The sequence below is a fragment of the Hippichthys cyanospilos genome, chromosome 13 (genome assembly GCF_059441005.1).
Source record: "Hippichthys cyanospilos isolate Australia breed blue-spotted pipefish chromosome 13, RoL_Hcya_1.0, whole genome shotgun sequence".
In the NCBI taxonomy this organism is placed as follows: Eukaryota; Metazoa; Chordata; class Actinopteri; order Syngnathiformes; family Syngnathidae; genus Hippichthys; species Hippichthys cyanospilos.
The window spans coordinates 18,207,669-18,226,486 of NC_142381.1; the positions used below are offsets into that span (position 1 = coordinate 18,207,669).

The following is an 18,818-nucleotide window of genomic DNA, read 5'->3' on the forward strand; positions in this document are numbered from 1 at the left end:
GTTGGCACAGCACTCTAATTTAAATCTGGTTTTTCTTTTAATTCCAACCCAAAAAACCTTTTGCGCAGGCAAAGGGGTCATATGCCACAGGGGCACAACATCACTGAAAGCGGTTTAGAAGCTCTGCAAAAGCAGAAAGGGCCAAAATACGAGTAGATATTGTCTTAGATTGTCGTGTATTGTGACTTTAATACAAGATACTGATTTATCTTTTAAACTTGAAGCTCCCCACTCGTCCCAGGGGCTTCCAAATGGTAAGTCAGAAATCTCAGCCGTTAGCTAGCCCGTCACGGTCGCTCTTTCATTTAACGTCTGACCTCGTGACGTATCAAAGACGACCCGTCTCCTCACGCCTGTGATTGGCTAATATCGGGTGCCTGTCAATGTATATATTTTGATGTTGATGGTAGTTTAATATTAGTTACCCTCAAGTGCATCGACCAGCGAGGATGGCAAACATCGATCGACTGGGACAAACTTTTCCAAATTACTGACGCAGAAGCATGCGTGATGACAGACAATCAACACTTGGTACGGATAACGTTTTTTTTTCTTTTCATTCGTTATTAGTTTATTATCCAAACATAAATACCTTTATTGCACTTTCGGAAGATTCCCGAAACATGCCTGAGAGCATTCATCGACGGAAAGTCTCCATCAAATCGACGTTTGGAGAGAAACAAAATTAGTTTAGAAATTGTTGTAACAGTTTCTGACTGTTTTTTTTTTTTTTTTTTTTTTTTTTTTTAAGTTTTTAGAAAATACTTTGGGTACTTTTGTGACTCTTGCATCCTCTCGCGAAGATGAATGACGATCCGGAATCAGGTTTAATGCTCATTTTTAAAAGTGCAATAAGTAATCACAGTTATGTGAACGACGTATAACGCATAAATAGACCTAACACGGGTGATTTTTGTGGAAGGTATTAAAAATCAGTCATCCAAAGTCGAGTTATTTCAAAATTATAGTTAGACATTATTGCTCATAAAAAGTACGTTACTAACGTTTTTTTTTTTTTTTTAACTTTGCAGTTTAGCGGTGCACCTGTTGAGCAGAACCAACTTCCCGTCCGAGTGACGTAAGTACCGCACAAAAAAACAAAACGTAGTCAATCTCTCTCTTTTTTTTTTTTTTTTATGTTGCCTAATTTGTGTTCTTCGACGTGCGCAGAGTTGGACAACTTTCGTACGAGTTTCCGCCTGGGACTTATTTCCTTCCTTCACTACCGACTTCATCAGTAACGCCACAATTGCCAAGCAAAAACTCCTCCCGGTAAGAATCATTTACAAAAATGTATTTCCTTGAACGTGCAGACTAGGCACACATTTGATTTTTTTTTTTTCCCCCCCGTTGTCTCAATAGGAAAAAGCGGATAACTCCAGGCCTTATATCAAAAAGCCACCGAACGCCTTCATCGTTTTTATGAAGGAGCAGCGGCCTTTCGTGCGAGCCCAAATTTCGTCTGGGGGCCAATGTCCCAAAGACAGTGCCTCCGTGAACAACATCCTGGGGCAGATTGTGAGTGTGTGTGATCTGCACATCCTCTTGGCGTGGAGCTTGCATGTGTGTGCGCTTACACTTTTTGCCCACAGTGGAGATATTTCGAGGAATCCCAGCGTCTCAACCGCCTGCACGCCAAAATGTACCCGGACTGGTCCTGTAGCGAGAACTACGTGAGTCACTTTTTGCCCACAGTGGAGATATTTCGAGGAATCCCAGCGTCTCAACCGCCTGCACGCCAAAATGTACCCGGACTGGTCCTGTAGCGAGAACTACGTGAGTCAATTAGTTACAATAACAGTGAAATAAGTCAATGATTGCGGAAAGGAATATTTTTGTTTTTCACCATACATTCCCGATGGGAGTTTTGACATTTGACATGAAAAGCGTTGCATTTCAGATTCACAGATGTTTGATATTTCCGCCGATAAATGTTCCTGTTTTTTTTTTTTTTAATAGTTTAATAGGTAACGCCCTCGATTTTCATTCCGTTGCAGAATCACAACTTCTAGCACATTCATCTCACATTGGGAAAACTTTGTTTTCACCATCACGTTAGCTTTAGAAAATCCATTTTTTTTTAAGTCACCCCGGCCATTTGTATCATTTATTTAGATACGCGCAAGAGGTTCTCTCCCGTGGTAATCTTGACAGGATTTATTATGCACATCACACATTTTCGCCCGTCTACCCCCAGGTGGCGGTAATCATGGTCAATTTATTAGGTACACCCCAGACTCGATGATATTCAAAATCATCCATCATCTTTTCCACGCAAATTCTCCAGAATGCATTTTCTAGTTTTTTCATAATGTCGTTTTATTGCGCACTAAAGATCTTTTTGTTGTGTCTTGTGCAGGTCAGAAAGAGAAAGAGAGAGTGGGTCAGTGCAGCCAAGCGTCCAAACGGTCCAACCAGTGAGTACTCGATATTTGACTTATTTCACATTTTTTTCGCAATAAAAAGTAGCTTTTTTTTAAAAATCTGTAATTCATTTGATATGTTTTTATCCTCCTGTACAATTAATAAAGTTAAAACAGTTTTACCTCGCCGTCACTAAAACGAAATCCCGTGTTCGAGGGGTTCATTATCCAATCACGTCAGTTCCAATGACGTAAAAACCAATCGACAGCAGAGGGCAGTCTCGAGCAAACTCGCTACCACCTTTTGGCTTTGACGTCACCTTTCACTAGTTTAAATTAACTCATTCACTGCCTCCCTTGTTGAAACGCTCTTTGACGCCAGTGGCATTGAATGAGTTAAAGCGTGAATATCTTGACGACTAACAAACAGTTAATACCTCTGAGAAACTTTTGAATGTCTTCAAAGCTTAAAAAGATGTAAACTATGCCTTTAGGATAGAATGAGTTATTATACTACAACAAAAATCTTCCCCAAAAAGGACCCATCCTTTTAAAAACCTACCTATCCCGAGCTTGCGTTTTCATTCAAATTTCATGAAACTAACGGCACTTTTTCCATCCCTCGAATTTATCATTCCAGGTTTGTCCAAAAATGTTTTTGTAATACACTCATGAATTGAAAGGATAACAGCTGTTTGTGTTTGCAGTGTTGGCACCTGAGGTCCCCGTGCAGACCGACCCTCCGTGCATGCGCACTTTGGATCCAGTACCCCAAGCAGACCTGGTCTCCACCCAACTGAAGGAAGTCATGGACTCCGCCGAGGCATTCTTGTCCTCCTTGCCGCAAGCCGGATCCGAGGAGGACCTGATCTCCAGCTTGTTGAAGGAGCTGGAACCCCTCGAGCTGGAATGGGACGAGGCGTCCACCCCGTCTTCGTCCTCGTCCACCGGCGGCCCGCTTGAGGAGGAGGAAGACCTGACCTCCGCCCTTATTCAAGGAACTGGAAGCCACGGAAGCGGCCGAGGCGTTCAAACCCCCCCTCCCCGTCGGTCTTGTGCAGCCTACAAGATGAGGACCAGAGCTCCATCCTTATTAAGGAGTTGGAAACCCTGGAGACATCCACTGTCTCCTTTTCGTCCTTCGGGTCCACCTAAGACGTGGAGTAGACCGAATGTCACCTCATTTCTAATGTCAATATTTTTAGATCAATTCAAACCATGGCAGTTTGAAACTGTTTAGCTAAGTCCTTCCACTCCATTTATTAAATTGTAAAATAAAACAAGTTAATATTATTTAGTGAGGAGAAAAAAGCGCCGCAAAGCACTTTTTTACTCCTCTAGATGGTGCTATTGGTTTAACGATAAATGCTAGTTCAGTGGAACCGATTACATTTCCACTCATCGTTGAATCTGAAGTGCCATGTAGAACACTATAAAAAAAAAAAAAAAAAAAAAAATCTGAAGTACTTCATAAAGCTTCACTTGTCCATCTGTTATTTTGGTTCTATCCTGTAATTCTTCTAATTAAAAGGTCATATACGCAATTCAATATCATTCTGCAATTTTTTCCACAAACTGTAGTTATTCACGCTGTTGCACAAGCATCTCGAAATGTGTCATCTGAGCCACGCGGCGCAAATCGGCGCGAGACGTACCCGTGGACGTCCCGGACGAACTTCTCCAGTCGCCGCGTGGACGCCGTTGCCTCAAAGGGTTTGACTTTGGGCTCCCCGTACGCGCCGATGTCCACGTACAGCTCCTCCTCTTCCCCTTTGGGGTGGACCATCCCCCTCCCGGGGGGGCAGGAGAAACGAGCGGTGCCAGAGGAGGGTAAACCTGAACACATGGGGGAAAATAATCCGAATACATCTATTTATTAATTTCTATATCTATTTATTTGATCCGTGGTAAGCAGAGCCCCTTTTTTGTTGTTGTTCTTTTAACTAGGGAAAATCAGTCGTTACAAAAAGCAAATATTAGCAGATGTTTTTGTGCTACGGCATGAAGTAATGATTTGGCGTCGTCTTATGGCTTGAAACTGTTTGGGTGAGTTTATGAGCTTCGTTGAACAAAAACGGGAGTTTTGATACCATCTTGTAGTGTCTTGATGCCGAGCAATCATGTCGATGTGGATTGAGAAACCTCATTAAGACAAAAGTGGTGCTTTGTCACCACGTTGTGTTGCAGATGTTCGATAGCATTTTTCTCACATCTATACCCGTACGAGTACTTAAGTCTTGAGTAGCCACCGCTACCGCTACCAAATACCGATAACGCTAGTACTTTGGAAAGAAAAAATCCAAACAGAATTTAAAATTTTCATTATTTTAAAAACATAATTTTGAAGACCTAACATATTCCATCATACTCCTTAAAAGTTCAGGTAACTTTTGATAGATACTTTTGATTTTGATAGTCCACAAATGCAATTCTAATCACGATGTCATGCTTAGACTAATGGAGCCACATAGAAAATGTTACTTTTGGGGGACTTGCCTTCATTTGCGTGTAAATATGGCAGCTTATAGGCCACAGATTGCAGTCCTTTGCAGATTGACACAAAATTCAAGTATATTTAATATTTGACAATCAGACTTGTTACTTATCTCCACTGTTTTGATCTTCAAAAGTCCGCTTCTTACTAAAACACGTTACCTTGTTGTGTTTGTGTGTTTCTCGCCTCGTTTTTTGGAAGACGCATCCAGTTTGTAAGCAGCTTGTTCCAACGTAGAGACTTGCTCCTCAATCTGATTGATCTGGTCCAGGTAAGGCTGAAGGCTAGCGTCTAAGAAAACGTGCAAAAGTCAATCATATGAAGGTGCTGTTTATTCCTCAATTCAGGGTGATGCAAATTGTATATATGACTCACACTTATTGTTGAGGTCCCGCAAGTTTCGACTGACGTTGATGCCGAGGTCTTTCATCTCCAAGTATTTCAGACTCGTTAGTCTGTTCATGTTCTCGAACAGACGATAATCTTCGCAAGGGGCTGAAAGCACCACCACGAGAAAAGAGGTGACGAAAAAAATAAAAGGCAGCCGTGGTTGAAAAAACATAACGAGTAAATGAATACATTTTAGCAATACCTGTGAGTTCTCCTTGAAGAAAAACGGCCATCTTTTCAAACGTGTCAGTACGCAACGCGTTGATGTCAGGCTCCGTGGGCTCCACGGCTGCTTCTGCTGTTTCCACACCACCATCACCACCGAGGAAGCAAAAGGAATTTGGAGAAACCGAAAAAAAGCTCAAAACAAGAATCTGTATTTAAGCCATGAGTATTTCATAGAGAACCACGGCAGTCACTAAAATGAATAATTGACAAAGGCTGTCATTTTCCTGCACAGAACCACCCACTTGTTTTATACATCGGGAGGAAATAAAGGACAGGAGACTCATTCTTACCACTTCCTGACTGTCCAACCATTTAGACCTAAACTAGAAGAAGAGCTTCCTTCGACTTTCTCTGGGAATAAAAGTTTGCACCTGAACTAGCAAAGTTGCCAATCATTACCATCAATAAATATATATAAACATCTAGAGTTTCTTCATTTACCAGTGCACGTCACAGGGGAAAACAAATGCTTCAATGGTTACTAGCTATTAGCATTAGCACGCTACGGAAACTGGAACGGTTATTCACTTACTGCTCGCGTTGGGTCTTAGCAACGGCCACTGGTGTTTCCTTCATATCCTCGGCAGCTTCCCCGTGGCTCGTGAAATGTGCAACGGCGTTCGGAGGAGCGGACTTGGAAGTGCTGTCCATTGCGGCAGCGTCATCTCCCAATGTTGACAGAGTTAACACTAAGCAGCGAACTGTTCCAATGCGAGCCTTCATGACGAGGGAAAAGTAACAAAACCCACTTGGACACTTGACTTCTCTTCCACCCCATTAGAGACAACTGCCCGCAACTCCATGGGGTTTTTAATCGTCATGATCTGTCTGTGTTTTGTTGTGGGGTTTGGGTGTCTTAGTCTTAAGTTTTAGGTTCTCTGTGTTTTCCCTCGCGTGTCATTACTGTACATTAACCTCACGTGTCGCCCGTGTGTGTCCTCCAGTCAGTTTCCCCGCCCCTTGTTGTTCCCAGGTGTCTTGCGTCTTCATTAGTTCCGTTAGTATTTAAGACCCGTGCCATTCGCGTGTCATTACTGTACATTAACCTCACGCGTCGCCCGTGTGTGTCCTCCAGTCAGTTTCCCCGCCCCTTGTTGTTCCCAGGTGTCTTGCGTCTTCATTAGTTCCGTTAGTATTTAAGACCCAGTGTTTTGCCTCATCCCTTGCCGGGTCTTCCCTTTGTACGTCTTCCCCTCGCCGTCAGGACTGCCTCCCGTTCCTTGTTGCCCCCAGTAAGCTTCGGTTTAGCGGTTTTTGTTTGTACTTTGTATTTTTCGGTTCTTTCAACCCTGCCTTTGTTGTTATTAAATCACCCTCTCTTGAGCCTTACCCCAGTCAGTCCTGCTTTTTATTGGTTCCGCCTTTCCCGCATCCCACACTGCCTCAAGTCGCCATGCCCAAACGTGACATTAATGAGACGCACCCGCACGCAGGTGGATTACATCAGCATGATGACGTTGCATGATTACCGCAAACATTTAAACAAAAATAACTTGCCCAAGTGTCCATAAAATAAAAACATACAGTAGATTGCTACAAATTAGAGAGCATCACTCAACACCCCCACTTGTTCTCAATTTGTACTCTTAAACCCTCCTTTTTTCTTTCTTTCTTTGTTGTTGTTGTTTTTTTGTGATTACATCACTCTCCGAAAATACAGTAAATCCAGCAAACTTCCTCAACTTAAATTGAGGAGCAGGCTTCGTCATTACATCTGCAACAACATCCTCAGTTGGACAATACATTAACACGACATATCCCTCCATCGCTGTGGTCCTGATGAAGTGGTACTTTATGTCAATACGTTTTACATCTCTGTCCGCTGACAGGATTCTTCGCTAAAGCAAGTGTACCTTGGTTGTCTTCCTAAACCACAGGCGCATTCTACTCTTGTTTGTCAAGACGTTCTAAGAGTCGTTTTAGGTAAAGACACTCCTGAGTAGTTGCAGCTAGAGCCATCTACTCTGCCTCACAAGTGGATAGCGCGACAGTGGGCTGCTTTTTGGTTTTCCGTGATATTAAATTGCCATTTTTGGATAGGCTGACACAGTAACCTGTTGTACTTGGCCTATCATCATCGGCTGCCCAATTTGCATCGCTATATGCATGTAGACCTAGTGCTTCACATTTTCGGTCACACGACTCCTTGTGAAGTGTACCTTTAAGATACCTCGGTACATGCTTGACTGTGACCCATTGTTCACCAGATGGCTTTGCAAAGTACTGGGTGAGCTTGCTCACAATAGAACTTCAATCAGGTCTTGTACAAACTGTTAGATAAATGAAGCTACCGACTGCTTCTCTGTTTTTCTTTGCATCGATCGTTAAGTTGGAATTGTCAGTATAGTTCCGTTTTGGTTCACAAGGTGTCCACCTTGGTGTACAGTTTATCCTCCCGAGACTTTTTCCACATATTTTGCCTGTGACATTTTCCCACAGTTGTCACTCTGAACAAAACCAATGCCTAGAAAACGTTTCAGTTTTCCCAAGTCTTTCATTTGGAACCTGGAAGCAAGCATCTCTTTGACAGAATTTAGGGTGACTTCATTACTTGCAGCAAGTTTGACATCATCAACCCAAATCACCATTATCACCTTGCCATCTTTGGTCTCTCTGGCGTAGACACGATGATCTGCCTGATTTTGCACAAAGTGGATTTTGGTCAAGTCATCATGCAGGACTTGGTTCCAGCTTCTGCCAGATTGTTTTAGCCCATATAGAGATTTCTGTAGTTTGTAGACCAGTTTTTCCTTGGCGTTGGATTTGACCTCATAACCCTCCGGTTGTTCCATATCAATTTCATAATCTATTGGGGCCCTCGAATAGGCAGTTTTGACATCCATCTGGTGCAAAACAAAATCAAGTTTTCTTGAGCTGCTTTTTGCATCAATACTCTGATACTTGTCAAGTGTGCAGTTGGAGAATATGTCTCCTCGTAATCAACACCCACCTTTTGACTATAGCCTTTAGCTACTGTACATACCTGGCTTTGTAAATCTTGAACCATCACAGTTTTCCTTCAGAGCGTAAACCCATCTACCCCCCACTGCTTTCTTTCCCTCCGGTAAGTTAGTGATATGGTCAACGTGTGATTCTCTTTTGGCGATTGCATTTCTTCATTCACAGCATTCACCCCTTCTTTTGAGTTTTCTGAACTGAAGGCTTCGTTGAAAGTTAGCGGGGTGTCACGTGTTACTCTGTAGCAGTAATCTATGTCAATTTGGACCTGCTCTGTTTCCTCATCGGAAGCATCCAATGAAACATAAGTCACTTAGGTAATGTGGCCTTCTCCTCACTCTGTCGGGGTACCTTCTTGGCATATGCTTAGCTTCAATTACTTCTGGTTGGCTACCCTCTTCATCCTCATTGACTGGAACCTGAACTGCGTTTGGGTTTACGTTTCGCCTCATTCTGTGCCTCATCCTCAAATCGTCCTCATCGTCGGACGCAACATCAGTCTGAGTTTGCTGCTCAACGCCACTTTTGGGAAAAAATTTGACCAGTCTGTTTTTCTGCACTTTACCACCATCAGGAAAATAGACAACGTATGCAGGACTGGTTTTGTCGGAACCAATGAACATACATTTCTCGCTCCTTGGGTCAAGCTTCCGCTCGTCTTGTCTATAGGCAAAACACTCAGACCCGAACTTTTTCATTGTAGGCAGGTTGGGTCGTCTCCCTGTCAGTGCCTCTACTGGTGTCATCTTTGTGCGTTTGTTAAAGCATCGACTCCTAATTATAGCCGCCATCTGGACAGCGTAAGGCCACAAGCCTTTTGGTAATCCAGACTCCAGTAACATGCATCTCGCCATATCAAAAAGCGTGCGCCAATTTCGCTCAGCCGTTCCATTTTGATGGGGGGAATATGGTGCTGAAGTCTCATGCCAAATACAATTTTTAACCATTAAAGTTCCGAAATTGCTTGCAGTGTATTCGGTTGCATTGTCAGATCTGATACGTTTGATTTGAGCATCAGGGGCAGTGTGTCTGCAATAAACTTCTCAGTTGCTTGTACTGTGTCACTCTTCTGTTTAAGGAAATAAACCAACACTGCACTGGAAAAATCCTCGGTAAAAGACAAAACGTACTTGTACCCCTCTTTTGACTCTGGGTTTATTGGTCCTGCCAAATCTGTGCGCGCCAGTTCTAACGGTTTAGTCGCCCTCCTATCACACTCTCTATTTCTAGTCTGCACAAACTTGCCCTGAGTGCACACATCACGATGTGGAGGTTTGTTTGCTGTACCTTTATTCTTCATGCCTAACACAACAGACTGCAACCTCTGAACACCACTGTAGTTACAGTGCCCCAAAATCCCATGCCACGTTTGTAAAGCATAACACCCATTTACTTGGTCCTCACCACGTTTCTCATAGTCATTTACAGTGTGCAAATAATAAAGTCTATTGTGCACATGAATCGGAAATTGTGTACCATCTTTGTGAATAAGAACGTCCTGGCCCTCCTTAAAGATCACTGTCGCTCCGCTGGATGTCGCCGCTTTCACAGAGAAAAGGTCTTGTGGATACGAAGGAATGTACAACGCCTGCTTGAGCGTTGTCTTGAGGTGTCGGCCTCTGCTGTCTATCAAGCAGACCTCTGCATCGCCGCGACGCCTTCGCATCTCGTGCCGTCAGCCGGCTCGACACGGTGTACCTCGGCCTGGAACTGCTCGTCGAAGCACCTGGACTTGGCGAGGTCATTAACTGCGTGTGAGGTTGCCCCACAGTCGACCATCAGGTCCTTTCCTTTACCTGCATAATAGTTTCTCAAAATTTTGAGTGCTGCACGGCCATCATCTTGTGCCTCTCGCATCACCAGTGACAAGCTTTTGTCATCCAAGAACCGTATCAGCTCGGCATACGCTTCTTCATTCTTTTTCTCGTCCTCTAACGGCGCGTCGTCATCGTCACTTGTGGGTGGTCCTAAAATTGTTTCTTTCAGGCCCTGCGGACAAAGGTAACCCAGGAACTTTGTCTCCCATAATTCCTAATTATTTTCATCCCCGTCGAATGCTAGTCGGGACCAGCGGCTCCTACTCAGCTCTGCCGATTGACGGCTCACGATGCCACGACGGTGTTAAAAAACAAACAAACAAACAAACAAACGCTTCTAATAATTTGAATCGGCACCCTGGGCCCATAACCTGTTGAGAGAGTTAACATTAAGCAGCAAACTGTTCAAATGAAAGCCGTCAAGACGAGGGAAAAGTAACAAAACACACTTGGAGACTTGACTTCTCTTCCACCCCATTAGAGACAACTGCCCGCAACTCCATGGGGTTTTTATTAGACACACCCACACGCAGGTGGATTACATCAGCATGATGACATTGCATGATTACCTAAAACATTTAAACAAAAATAACTTGCCCAAGTGTCCATAAAATAAAAACATAGATTGCTACAAATTAGAGAGCATCACTCAACACCCAAGGCAGCCATTTTGTGTCTAGTGTTTTGACTGCCCCCAACATCTGTCCTGTGAGCGGGGGACACGTGATTTCCGCCCGCCAACCAGAGCCACTTCCGCTACCAAAATGCACCGCCAAACCCAATTAGTTTCAGGCCGTAGGATAACAGAATCCCGCCGGCGGCCATCTTACGTTGCCAATCGCCACCTCTCTTTAACTGCTTTGCATTTTAACATTGATAGCTGTTTTGCTTTTTGTTTTTGTTTTTGTTTTTTTTTTACATTTCAATGGGAAAATACAATAGTATGTGTCAAACTGAAGTCAGTTTCTTAATGTGAAATTCAAGTCTTGCTATTTACAAAAAAGTAACTTCACTTGGGATGGAAAAAGAAAACTACACAAGTCAGTGAGGAATAAAATTACATAGAGACCACAACGTCATTTTTATGGAACAAAAAAAAACTCTTGATATCAACCTGACGGTGGGTTTCACATTTGATGATGCTCTGCCAACATTTTGGATTCAACAGTTAACATTTATCGTAGGAATGTCCATGAACATGCCAGTGTCTTAGTCCCTACACTAATTGTACAATGCTGCTATGCTGATGTGCTTTTAGACGTCTGTTTTAAACACTGCTGTGGTCCAACACACTTTGCCTAAGACACATTTCCACCTGGGGACAATAAAGTTAATCTTATCGTACCTAAAATAACGTTGGCACAGCACTCGAATTTAAATCTGGTTTTTCTTTTAATTCCAACCCAAAAAACCTTTTGCGCAGGCAAAGGGGTCATATGCCACAGGGGCACAACATCACTGAAAGCGGTTTAGAAGCTCTGCAAAAGCAGAAAGGGCCAAAATACGAGTAGATATTGTCTTAGATTGTCGTGTATTGTGACTTTAATACAAGATACTGATTTATCTTTTAAACTTGAAGCTCCCCACTCGTCCCAGGGGCTTCCAAATGGTAAGTCAGAAATCTCAGCCGTTAGCTAGCCCGTCACGGTCGCTCTTTCATTTAACGTCTGACCTCGTGACGTATCAAAGACGACCCGTCTCCTCACGCTGTGATTGGCTAATATCGGGTGCCTGTCAATGTATATATTTTGATGTTGATGGTAGTTTAATATTAGTTACCCTCAAGTGCATCGACCAGCGAGGATGGCAAACATCGATCGACTGGGACAAACTTTTCCAAATTACTGACGCAGAAGCATGCGTGATGACAGACAATCAACACTTGGTACGGATAACGTTTTTTTTTCTTTTCATTCGTTATTAGTTTATTATCCAAACATAAATACCTTTATTGCACTTTCGGAAGATTCCCGAAACATGCCTGAGAGCATTCATCGACGGAAAGTCTCCATCAAATCGACGTTTGGAGAGAAACAAAATTAGTTTAGAAATTGTTGTAACAGTTTCTGACTGGTTTTTTTTTTTTGTTTTGTTTTTTTAAGTTTTTAGAAAATACTTTGGGTACTTTTGTGACTCTTGCATCCTCTCGCGAAGATGAATGACGATCCGGAATCAGGTTTAATGCTCATTTTTAAAAGTGCAATAAGTAATCACAGTTATGTGAACGACGTATAACGCATAAATAGACCTAACACGGGTGATTTTTGTGGAAGGTATTAAAAATCAGTCATCCAAAGTCGAGTTATTTCAAAATTATAGTTAGACATTATTGCTCATAAAAAGTACGTTACTAACGTTTTTTTTTTTTTTTTTTTAACTTTGCAGTTTAGCGGTGCACCTGTTGAGCAGAACCAACTTCCCGTCCGAGTGACGTAAGTACCGCACAAAAAAACAAAACGTAGTCAATCTCTCTCTCTCTCTCTTTTTTTTAAAATGTTGCCTAATTTGTGTTCTTCGACGTGCGCAGAGTTGGACAACTTTCGTACGAGTTTCCGCCTGGGACTTATTTCCTTCCTTCACTACCGACTTCATCAGTAACGCCACAATTGCCAAGCAAAAACTCCTCCCGGTAAGAATCATTTACAAAAATGTATTTCCTTGAACGTGCAGACTAGGCACACATTTGATTTTTTTTTTTTCCCCCCCGTTGTCTCAATAGGAAAAAGCGGATAACTCCAGGCCTTATATCAAAAAGCCACCGAACGCCTTCATCGTTTTTATGAAGGAGAAGCGGCCTTTCGTGCGAGCCCAAATTTCGTCTGGGGGCCAATGTCCCAAAGACAGTGCCTCCGTGAACAACATCCTGGGGCAGATTGTGAGTGTGTGTGATCTGCACATCCTCTTGGCGTGGAGCTTGCATGTGTGTGCGCTTACACTTTTTGCCCACAGTGGAGATATTTCGAGGAATCCCAGCGTCTCAACCGCCTGCACGCCAAAATGTACCCGGACTGGTCCTGTAGCGAGAACTACGTGAGTCACTTTTTGCCCACAGTGGAGATATTTCGAGGAATCCCAGCGTCTCAACCGCCTGCACGCCAAAATGTACCCGGACTGGTCCTGTAGCGAGAACTACGTGAGTCACTTTTTGCCCACAGTGGAGATATTTCGAGGAATCCCAGCGTCTCAACCGCCTGCACGCCAAAATGTACCCGGACTGGTCCTGTAGCGAGAACTACGTGAGTCACTTTTTGCCCACAGTGGAGATATTTCGAGGAATCCCAGCGTCTCAACCGCCTGCACGCCAAAATGTACCCGGACTGGTCCTGTAGCGAGAACTACGTGAGTCACTTTTTGCCCACAGTGGAGATATTTCGAGGAATCCCAGCGTCTCAACCGCCTGCACGCCAAAATGTACCCGGACTGGTCCTGTAGCGAGAACTACGTGAGTCACTTTTTGCCCACAGTGGAGATATTTCGAGGAATCCCAGCGTCTCAACCGCCTGCACGCCAAAATGTACCCGGACTGGTCCTGTAGCGAGAACTACGTGAGTCAATTAGTTACAATAACAGTGAAATAAGTCAATGATTGCGGAAAGGAATATTTTTGTTTTTCACCATACATTCCCGATGGGAGTTTTGACATTTGACATGAAAAGCGTTGCATTTCAGATTCACAGATGTTTGATATTTCCGCCGATAAATGTTCCTGTTTTTTTTTTTTTTTTTAATAGTTTAATAGGTAACGCCCTCGATTTTCATTCCGTTGCAGAATCACAACTTCTAGCACATTCATCTCACATTGGGAAAACTTTGTTTTCACCATCACGTTAGCTTTAGAAAATCCATTTTTTTTTAAGTCACCCCGGCCATTTGTATCATTTATTTAGATACGCGCAAGAGGTTCTCTCCCGTGGTAATCTTGACAGGATTTATTATGCACATCACACATTTTCGCCCGTCTACCCCCAGGTGGCGGTAATCATGGTCAATTTATTAGGTACACCCCAGACTCGATGATATTCAAAATCATCCATCATCTTTTCCACGCAAATTCTCCAGAATGCATTTTCTAGTTTTTTCATAATGTCGTTTTATTGCGCACTAAAGATCTTTTTGTTGTGTCTTGTGCAGGTCAGAAAGAGAAAGAGAGAGTGGGTCAGTGCAGCCAAGCGTCCAAACGGTCCAACCAGTGAGTACTCGATATTTGACTTATTTCACATTTTTTTCGCAATAAAAAGTAGCTTTTTTTTTAAAATCTGTAATTCATTTGATATGTTTTTATCCTCCTGTACAATTAATAAAGTTAAAACAGTTTTACCTCGCCGTCACTAAAACGAAATCCCGTGTTCGAGGGGTTCATTATCCAATCACGTCAGTTCCAATGACGTAAAAACCAATCGACAGCAGAGGGCAGTCTCGAGCAAACTCGCTACCACCTTTTGGCTTTGACGTCACCTTTCACTAGTTTAAATTAACTCATTCACTGCCTCCCTTGTTGAAACGCTCTTTGACGCCAGTGGCATTGAATGAGTTAAAGCGTGAATATCTTGACGACTAACAAACAGTTAATACCTCTGAGAAACTTTTGAATGTCTTCAAAGCTTAAAAAGATGTAAACTATGCCTTTAGGATAGAATGAGTTATTATACTACAACAAAAATCTTCCCCAAAAAGGACCCATCCTTTTAAAAACCTACCTATCCCGAGCTTGCGTTTTCATTCAAATTTCATGAAACTAACGGCACTTTTTCCATCCCTCGAATTTATCATTCCAGGTTTGTCCAAAAATGTTTTTGTAATACACTCATGAATTGAAAGGATAACAGCTGTTTGTGTTTGCAGTGTTGGCACCTGAGGTCCCCGTGCAGACCGACCCTCCGTGCATGCGCACTTTGGATCCAGTACCCCAAGCAGACCTGGTCTCCACCCAACTGAAGGAAGTCATGGACTCCGCCGAGGCATTCTTGTCCTCCTTGCCGCAAGCCGGATCCGAGGAGGACCTGATCTCCAGCTTGTTGAAGGAGCTGGAACCCCTCGAGCTGGAATGGGACGAGGCGTCCACCCCGTCTTCGTCCTCGTCCACCGGCGGCCCGCTTGAGGAGGAGGAAGACCTGACCTCCGCCCTTATTCAAGGAACTGGAAGCCACGGAAGCGGCCGAGGCGTTCAAACCCCCCCTCCCCGTCGGTCTTGTGCAGCCTACAAGATGAGGACCAGAGCTCCATCCTTATTAAGGAGTTGGAAACCCTGGAGACATCCACTGTCTCCTTTTCGTCCTTCGGGTCCACCTAAGACGTGGAGTAGACCGAATGTCACCTCATTTCTAATGTCAATATTTTTAGATCAATTCAAACCATGGCAGTTTGAAACTGTTTAGCTAAGTCCTTCCACTCCATTTATTAAATTGTAAAATAAAACAAGTTAATATTATTTAGTGAGGAGAAAAAAGCGCCGCAAAGCACTTTTTTACTCCTCTAGATGGTGCTATTGGTTTAACGATAAATGCTAGTTCAGTGGAACCGATTACATTTCCACTCATCGTTGAATCTGAAGTGCCATGTAGAACACTATAAAAAAAAAAAAAAAAAAAAAAATCTGAAGTACTTCATAAAGCTTCACTTGTCCATCTGTTATTTTGGTTCTATCCTGTAATTCTTCTAATTAAAAGGTCATATACGCAATTCAATATCATTCTGCAATTTTTTCCACAAACTGTAGTTATTCACGCTGTTGCACAAGCATCTCGAAATGTGTCATCTGAGCCACGCGGCGCAAATCGGCGCGAGACGTACCCGTGGACGTCCCGGACGAACTTCTCCAGTCGCCGCGTGGACGCCGTTGCCTCAAAGGGTTTGACTTTGGGCTCCCCGTACGCGCCGATGTCCACGTACAGCTCCTCCTCTTCCCCTTTGGGGTGGACCATCCCCCTCCCGGGGGGGCAGGAGAAACGAGCGGTGCCAGAGGAGGGTAAACCTGAACACATGGGGGAAAATAATCCGAATACATCTATTTATTAATTTCTATATCTATTTATTTGATCCGTGGTAAGCAGAGCCCCTTTTTTGTTGTTGTTCTTTTAACTAGGGAAAATCAGTCGTTACAAAAAGCAAATATTAGCAGATGTTTTTGTGCTACGGCATGAAGTAATGATTTGGCGTCGTCTTATGGCTTGAAACTGTTTGGGTGAGTTTATGAGCTTCGTTGAACAAAAACGGGAGTTTTGATACCATCTTGTAGTGTCTTGATGCCGAGCAATCATGTCGATGTGGATTGAGAAACCTCATTAAGACAAAAGTGGTGCTTTGTCACCACGTTGTGTTGCAGATGTTCGATAGCATTTTTCTCACATCTATACCCGTACGAGTACTTAAGTCTTGAGTAGCCACCGCTACCGCTACCAAATACCGATAACGCTAGTACTTTGGAAAGAAAAAATCCAAACAGAATTTAAAATTTTCATTATTTTAAAAACATAATTTTGAAGACCTAACATATTCCATCATACTCCTTAAAAGTTCAGGTAACTTTTGATAGATACTTTTGATTTTGATAGTCCACAAATGCAATTCTAATCACGATGTCATGCTTAGACTAATGGAGCCACATAGAAAATGTTACTTTTGGGGGACTTGCCTTCATTTGCGTGTAAATATGGCAGCTTATAGGCCACAGATTGCAGTCCTTTGCAGATTGACACAAAATTCAAGTATATTTAATATTTGACAATCAGACTTGTTACTTATCTCCACTGTTTTGATCTTCAAAAGTCCGCTTCTTACTAAAACACGTTACCTTGTTGTGTTTGTGTGTTTCTCGCCTCGTTTTTTGGAAGACGCATCCAGTTTGTAAGCAGCTTGTTCCAACGTAGAGACTTGCTCCTCAATCTGATTGATCTGGTCCAGGTAAGGCTGAAGGCTAGCGTCTAAGAAAACGTGCAAAAGTCAATCATATGAAGGTGCTGTTTATTCCTCAATTCAGGGTGATGCAAATTGTATATATGACTCACACTTATTGTTGAGGTCCCGCAAGTTTCGACTGACGTTGATGCCGAGGTCTTTCATCTCCAAGTATTTCAGACTCGTTAGTCTGTTCATGTTCTCGAACAGACGATAATCTTCGCAAGGGGCTGAAAGCACCACCACGAGAAAAGAGGTGACGAAAAAAATAAAAGGCAGCCGTGGTTGAAAAAACATAACGAGTAAATGAATACATTTTAGCAATACCTGTGAGTTCTCCTTGAAGAAAAACGGCCATCTTTTCAAACGTGTCAGTACGCAACGCGTTGATGTCAGGCTCCGTGGGCTCCACGGCTGCTTCTGCTGTTTCCACACCACCATCATCACCGAGGAAGCAAAAGGAATTTGGAGAAAACATACAAAAAAAAAAAGCTCAAAACAAGAACCTGTATTTAAGCCATGAGTATTTCATAGAGAACCACGGCAGTCACTAAAATGAATAATTGACAAAGGCTGTCATTTTCCTGCACAGAACCACCCACTTGTTTTATACATCGGGAGGAAATAAAGGACAGGAGACTCATTCTTACCACTTCCTGACTGTCCAACCATTTAGACCTAAACTAGAAGAAGAGCTTCCTTCGACTTTCTCTGGGAATAAAGTTTGCACCTGAACTAGCAAAGTTGCCAATCATTATCATCAATAAATATATATAAATATCTAAAGTTTATTCATTTACAAGTGCACGTCACAGGGGAACACAAATGCTTCAATGGTTACTAGCTATTAGCATTAGCACGCTACGGAAACTGGGACAGTTATTCACTTACTGCTCGCGTTGGGTCTTAGCAACGGCCACTGGTGTTTCCTGTCCAACCATTTATAGACCTAAACTAGAAGCAAAGCTTCCTTCAACTTTCTCTGGGAATAAAGTTTGCACCTGAACTAGCAAAGTTGCTAACTTAAACACACTTGGAGACTTGACTTCTCTTCCACCCCATTAGACAAACGTCCGCAACTCCATGGGGTTTTTAGTAGACACACCCACACGCAGGTGGATTACATCAGCATGAGGACATTGCATGATTACCTCAAACATTTAAACAAAAATAACTTGTCCAAGTGTCCATAAAATAAAAACATAGATTGCAACAAATTAGAGAGCATAACTCAACAGATCATAATCTTATCGTGTTATTTGGTATGACAAAGTCAACAAATACTGTATACTTGTTGTCAAGTTGAATCTGTTGCTAAATGAAAAGGGTACGTGTTTGGTTCAAATGTTTTTTTGTTTTTTGTTTTTGGATTCCGCATACATTTGCAAATTTGCGATCCTTAGATAATTTGCTTTTTAAAAGGGGGTCTCTGACTCCAAAATGTTTGAGAATCCCTAGCGTAGAAGATGAGGAAGAAGATGGAGAACAAGAAGCAGAATACCACGACGTCTTTTTTATACCTTAAATAACACTTTCAAAACAAATTGGTTTAAACAGTTCATGCAAAACCCAACCTTAATTCGAAATTTTATTTCTAAATGTATTTTCTGTAAATTAAAAGGCGTCAAATGTGCCTCATGCTGTGTTTACAATGTTGAAAAAATCCCCACAAAA

The 18,818-nt window shown here is 42.6% G+C and overlaps 3 protein-coding genes across 5 annotated transcripts; 2 read left to right on the forward strand and 1 right to left on the reverse strand.

The window, feature by feature from the left end:
- Positions 1-803: 803 nt before the first annotated feature.
- LOC148414112 (transcription factor 7-like 1) lies at positions 804-3,892 on the forward strand. Its single transcript, XM_088432059.1, has 6 exons — positions 804-825; positions 1,109-1,272; positions 1,363-1,518; positions 1,593-1,776; positions 2,360-2,417; positions 3,071-3,892. Exons 1-4 carry the CDS (start codon positions 804-806, stop codon positions 1,764-1,766), a joined length of 516 nt encoding a protein of 171 aa, XP_088288185.1. The 3' UTR covers positions 1,767-1,776; positions 2,360-2,417; positions 3,071-3,892.
- A 7,247-nt stretch (positions 3,893-11,139) lies between these two features.
- LOC148414113 (biogenesis of lysosome-related organelles complex-1 subunit 2-like) lies at positions 11,140-17,622 on the reverse strand. Its single transcript, XM_088432061.1, has 5 exons — positions 17,472-17,622; positions 17,255-17,374; positions 17,041-17,170; positions 16,041-16,221; positions 11,140-15,536 (listed from the first exon to the last, which is right to left on the reverse strand). Exons 1-4 carry the CDS (start codon positions 17,620-17,622, stop codon positions 16,092-16,094), a joined length of 531 nt encoding a protein of 176 aa, XP_088288187.1. The 3' UTR covers positions 11,140-15,536; positions 16,041-16,091.
- On the forward strand, positions 12,026-15,914 carry LOC148414114 (uncharacterized). 3 transcript variants are annotated; one of them, XM_088432110.1, is made up of 7 exons: positions 12,026-12,135; positions 12,636-12,682; positions 12,778-12,879; positions 12,970-13,125; positions 13,200-13,795; positions 14,382-14,439; positions 15,093-15,914. In XM_088432110.1, exons 5-7 carry the CDS (start codon positions 13,763-13,765, stop codon positions 15,623-15,625), a joined length of 624 nt encoding a protein of 207 aa, XP_088288236.1. In that variant the 5' UTR covers positions 12,026-12,135; positions 12,636-12,682; positions 12,778-12,879; positions 12,970-13,125; positions 13,200-13,762; the 3' UTR covers positions 15,626-15,914. The 3 variants fall into 3 exon arrangements, with proteins under 3 accessions (XP_088288236.1, XP_088288238.1, XP_088288237.1); XM_088432112.1 differs by having other exon boundaries at positions 12,636-12,879; XM_088432111.1 differs by having other exon boundaries at positions 12,970-13,795.
- Positions 17,623-18,818: the final 1,196 nt, after the last annotated feature.

Coding starts and splice junctions, on each gene's coding strand:
- LOC148414112 (XM_088432059.1), top strand. CDS start 804: ATGAATGACGATCCGGAATCAG. Junction 826..1,108: donor GAATGACGATCCGGAATCAG/GTTTAATGCTCA, acceptor AACAAAACGTAG/TCAATCTCTCTCTTTTTTTT. Junction 1,273..1,362: donor CCAAGCAAAAACTCCTCCCG/GTAAGAATCATT, acceptor TTGTCTCAATAG/GAAAAAGCGGATAACTCCAG.
- LOC148414114 (XM_088432112.1), top strand. CDS start 13,763: ATGTACCCGGACTGGTCCTGTAGCGAGAACTAC. Junction 13,796..14,381: donor GGTCCTGTAGCGAGAACTAC/GTGAGTCAATTA, acceptor TGTCTTGTGCAG/GTCAGAAAGAGAAAGAGAGA. Junction 14,440..15,092: donor GCGTCCAAACGGTCCAACCA/GTGAGTACTCGA, acceptor TTGTGTTTGCAG/TGTTGGCACCTGAGGTCCCC.
- LOC148414113 (XM_088432061.1), bottom strand. CDS start 17,622: ATGTTTTCTCCAAATTCCTTTTGCTTCCTCGGTGATGATGGTGGTGTG. Junction 17,171..17,254: donor GCGGGACCTCAACAATAAGT/GTGAGTCATATA, acceptor ACGTTTTCTTAG/ACGCTAGCCTTCAGCCTTAC. Junction 16,222..17,040: donor AAACACACAAACACAACAAG/GTAACGTGTTTT, acceptor CCATGTGTTCAG/GTTTACCCTCCTCTGGCACC.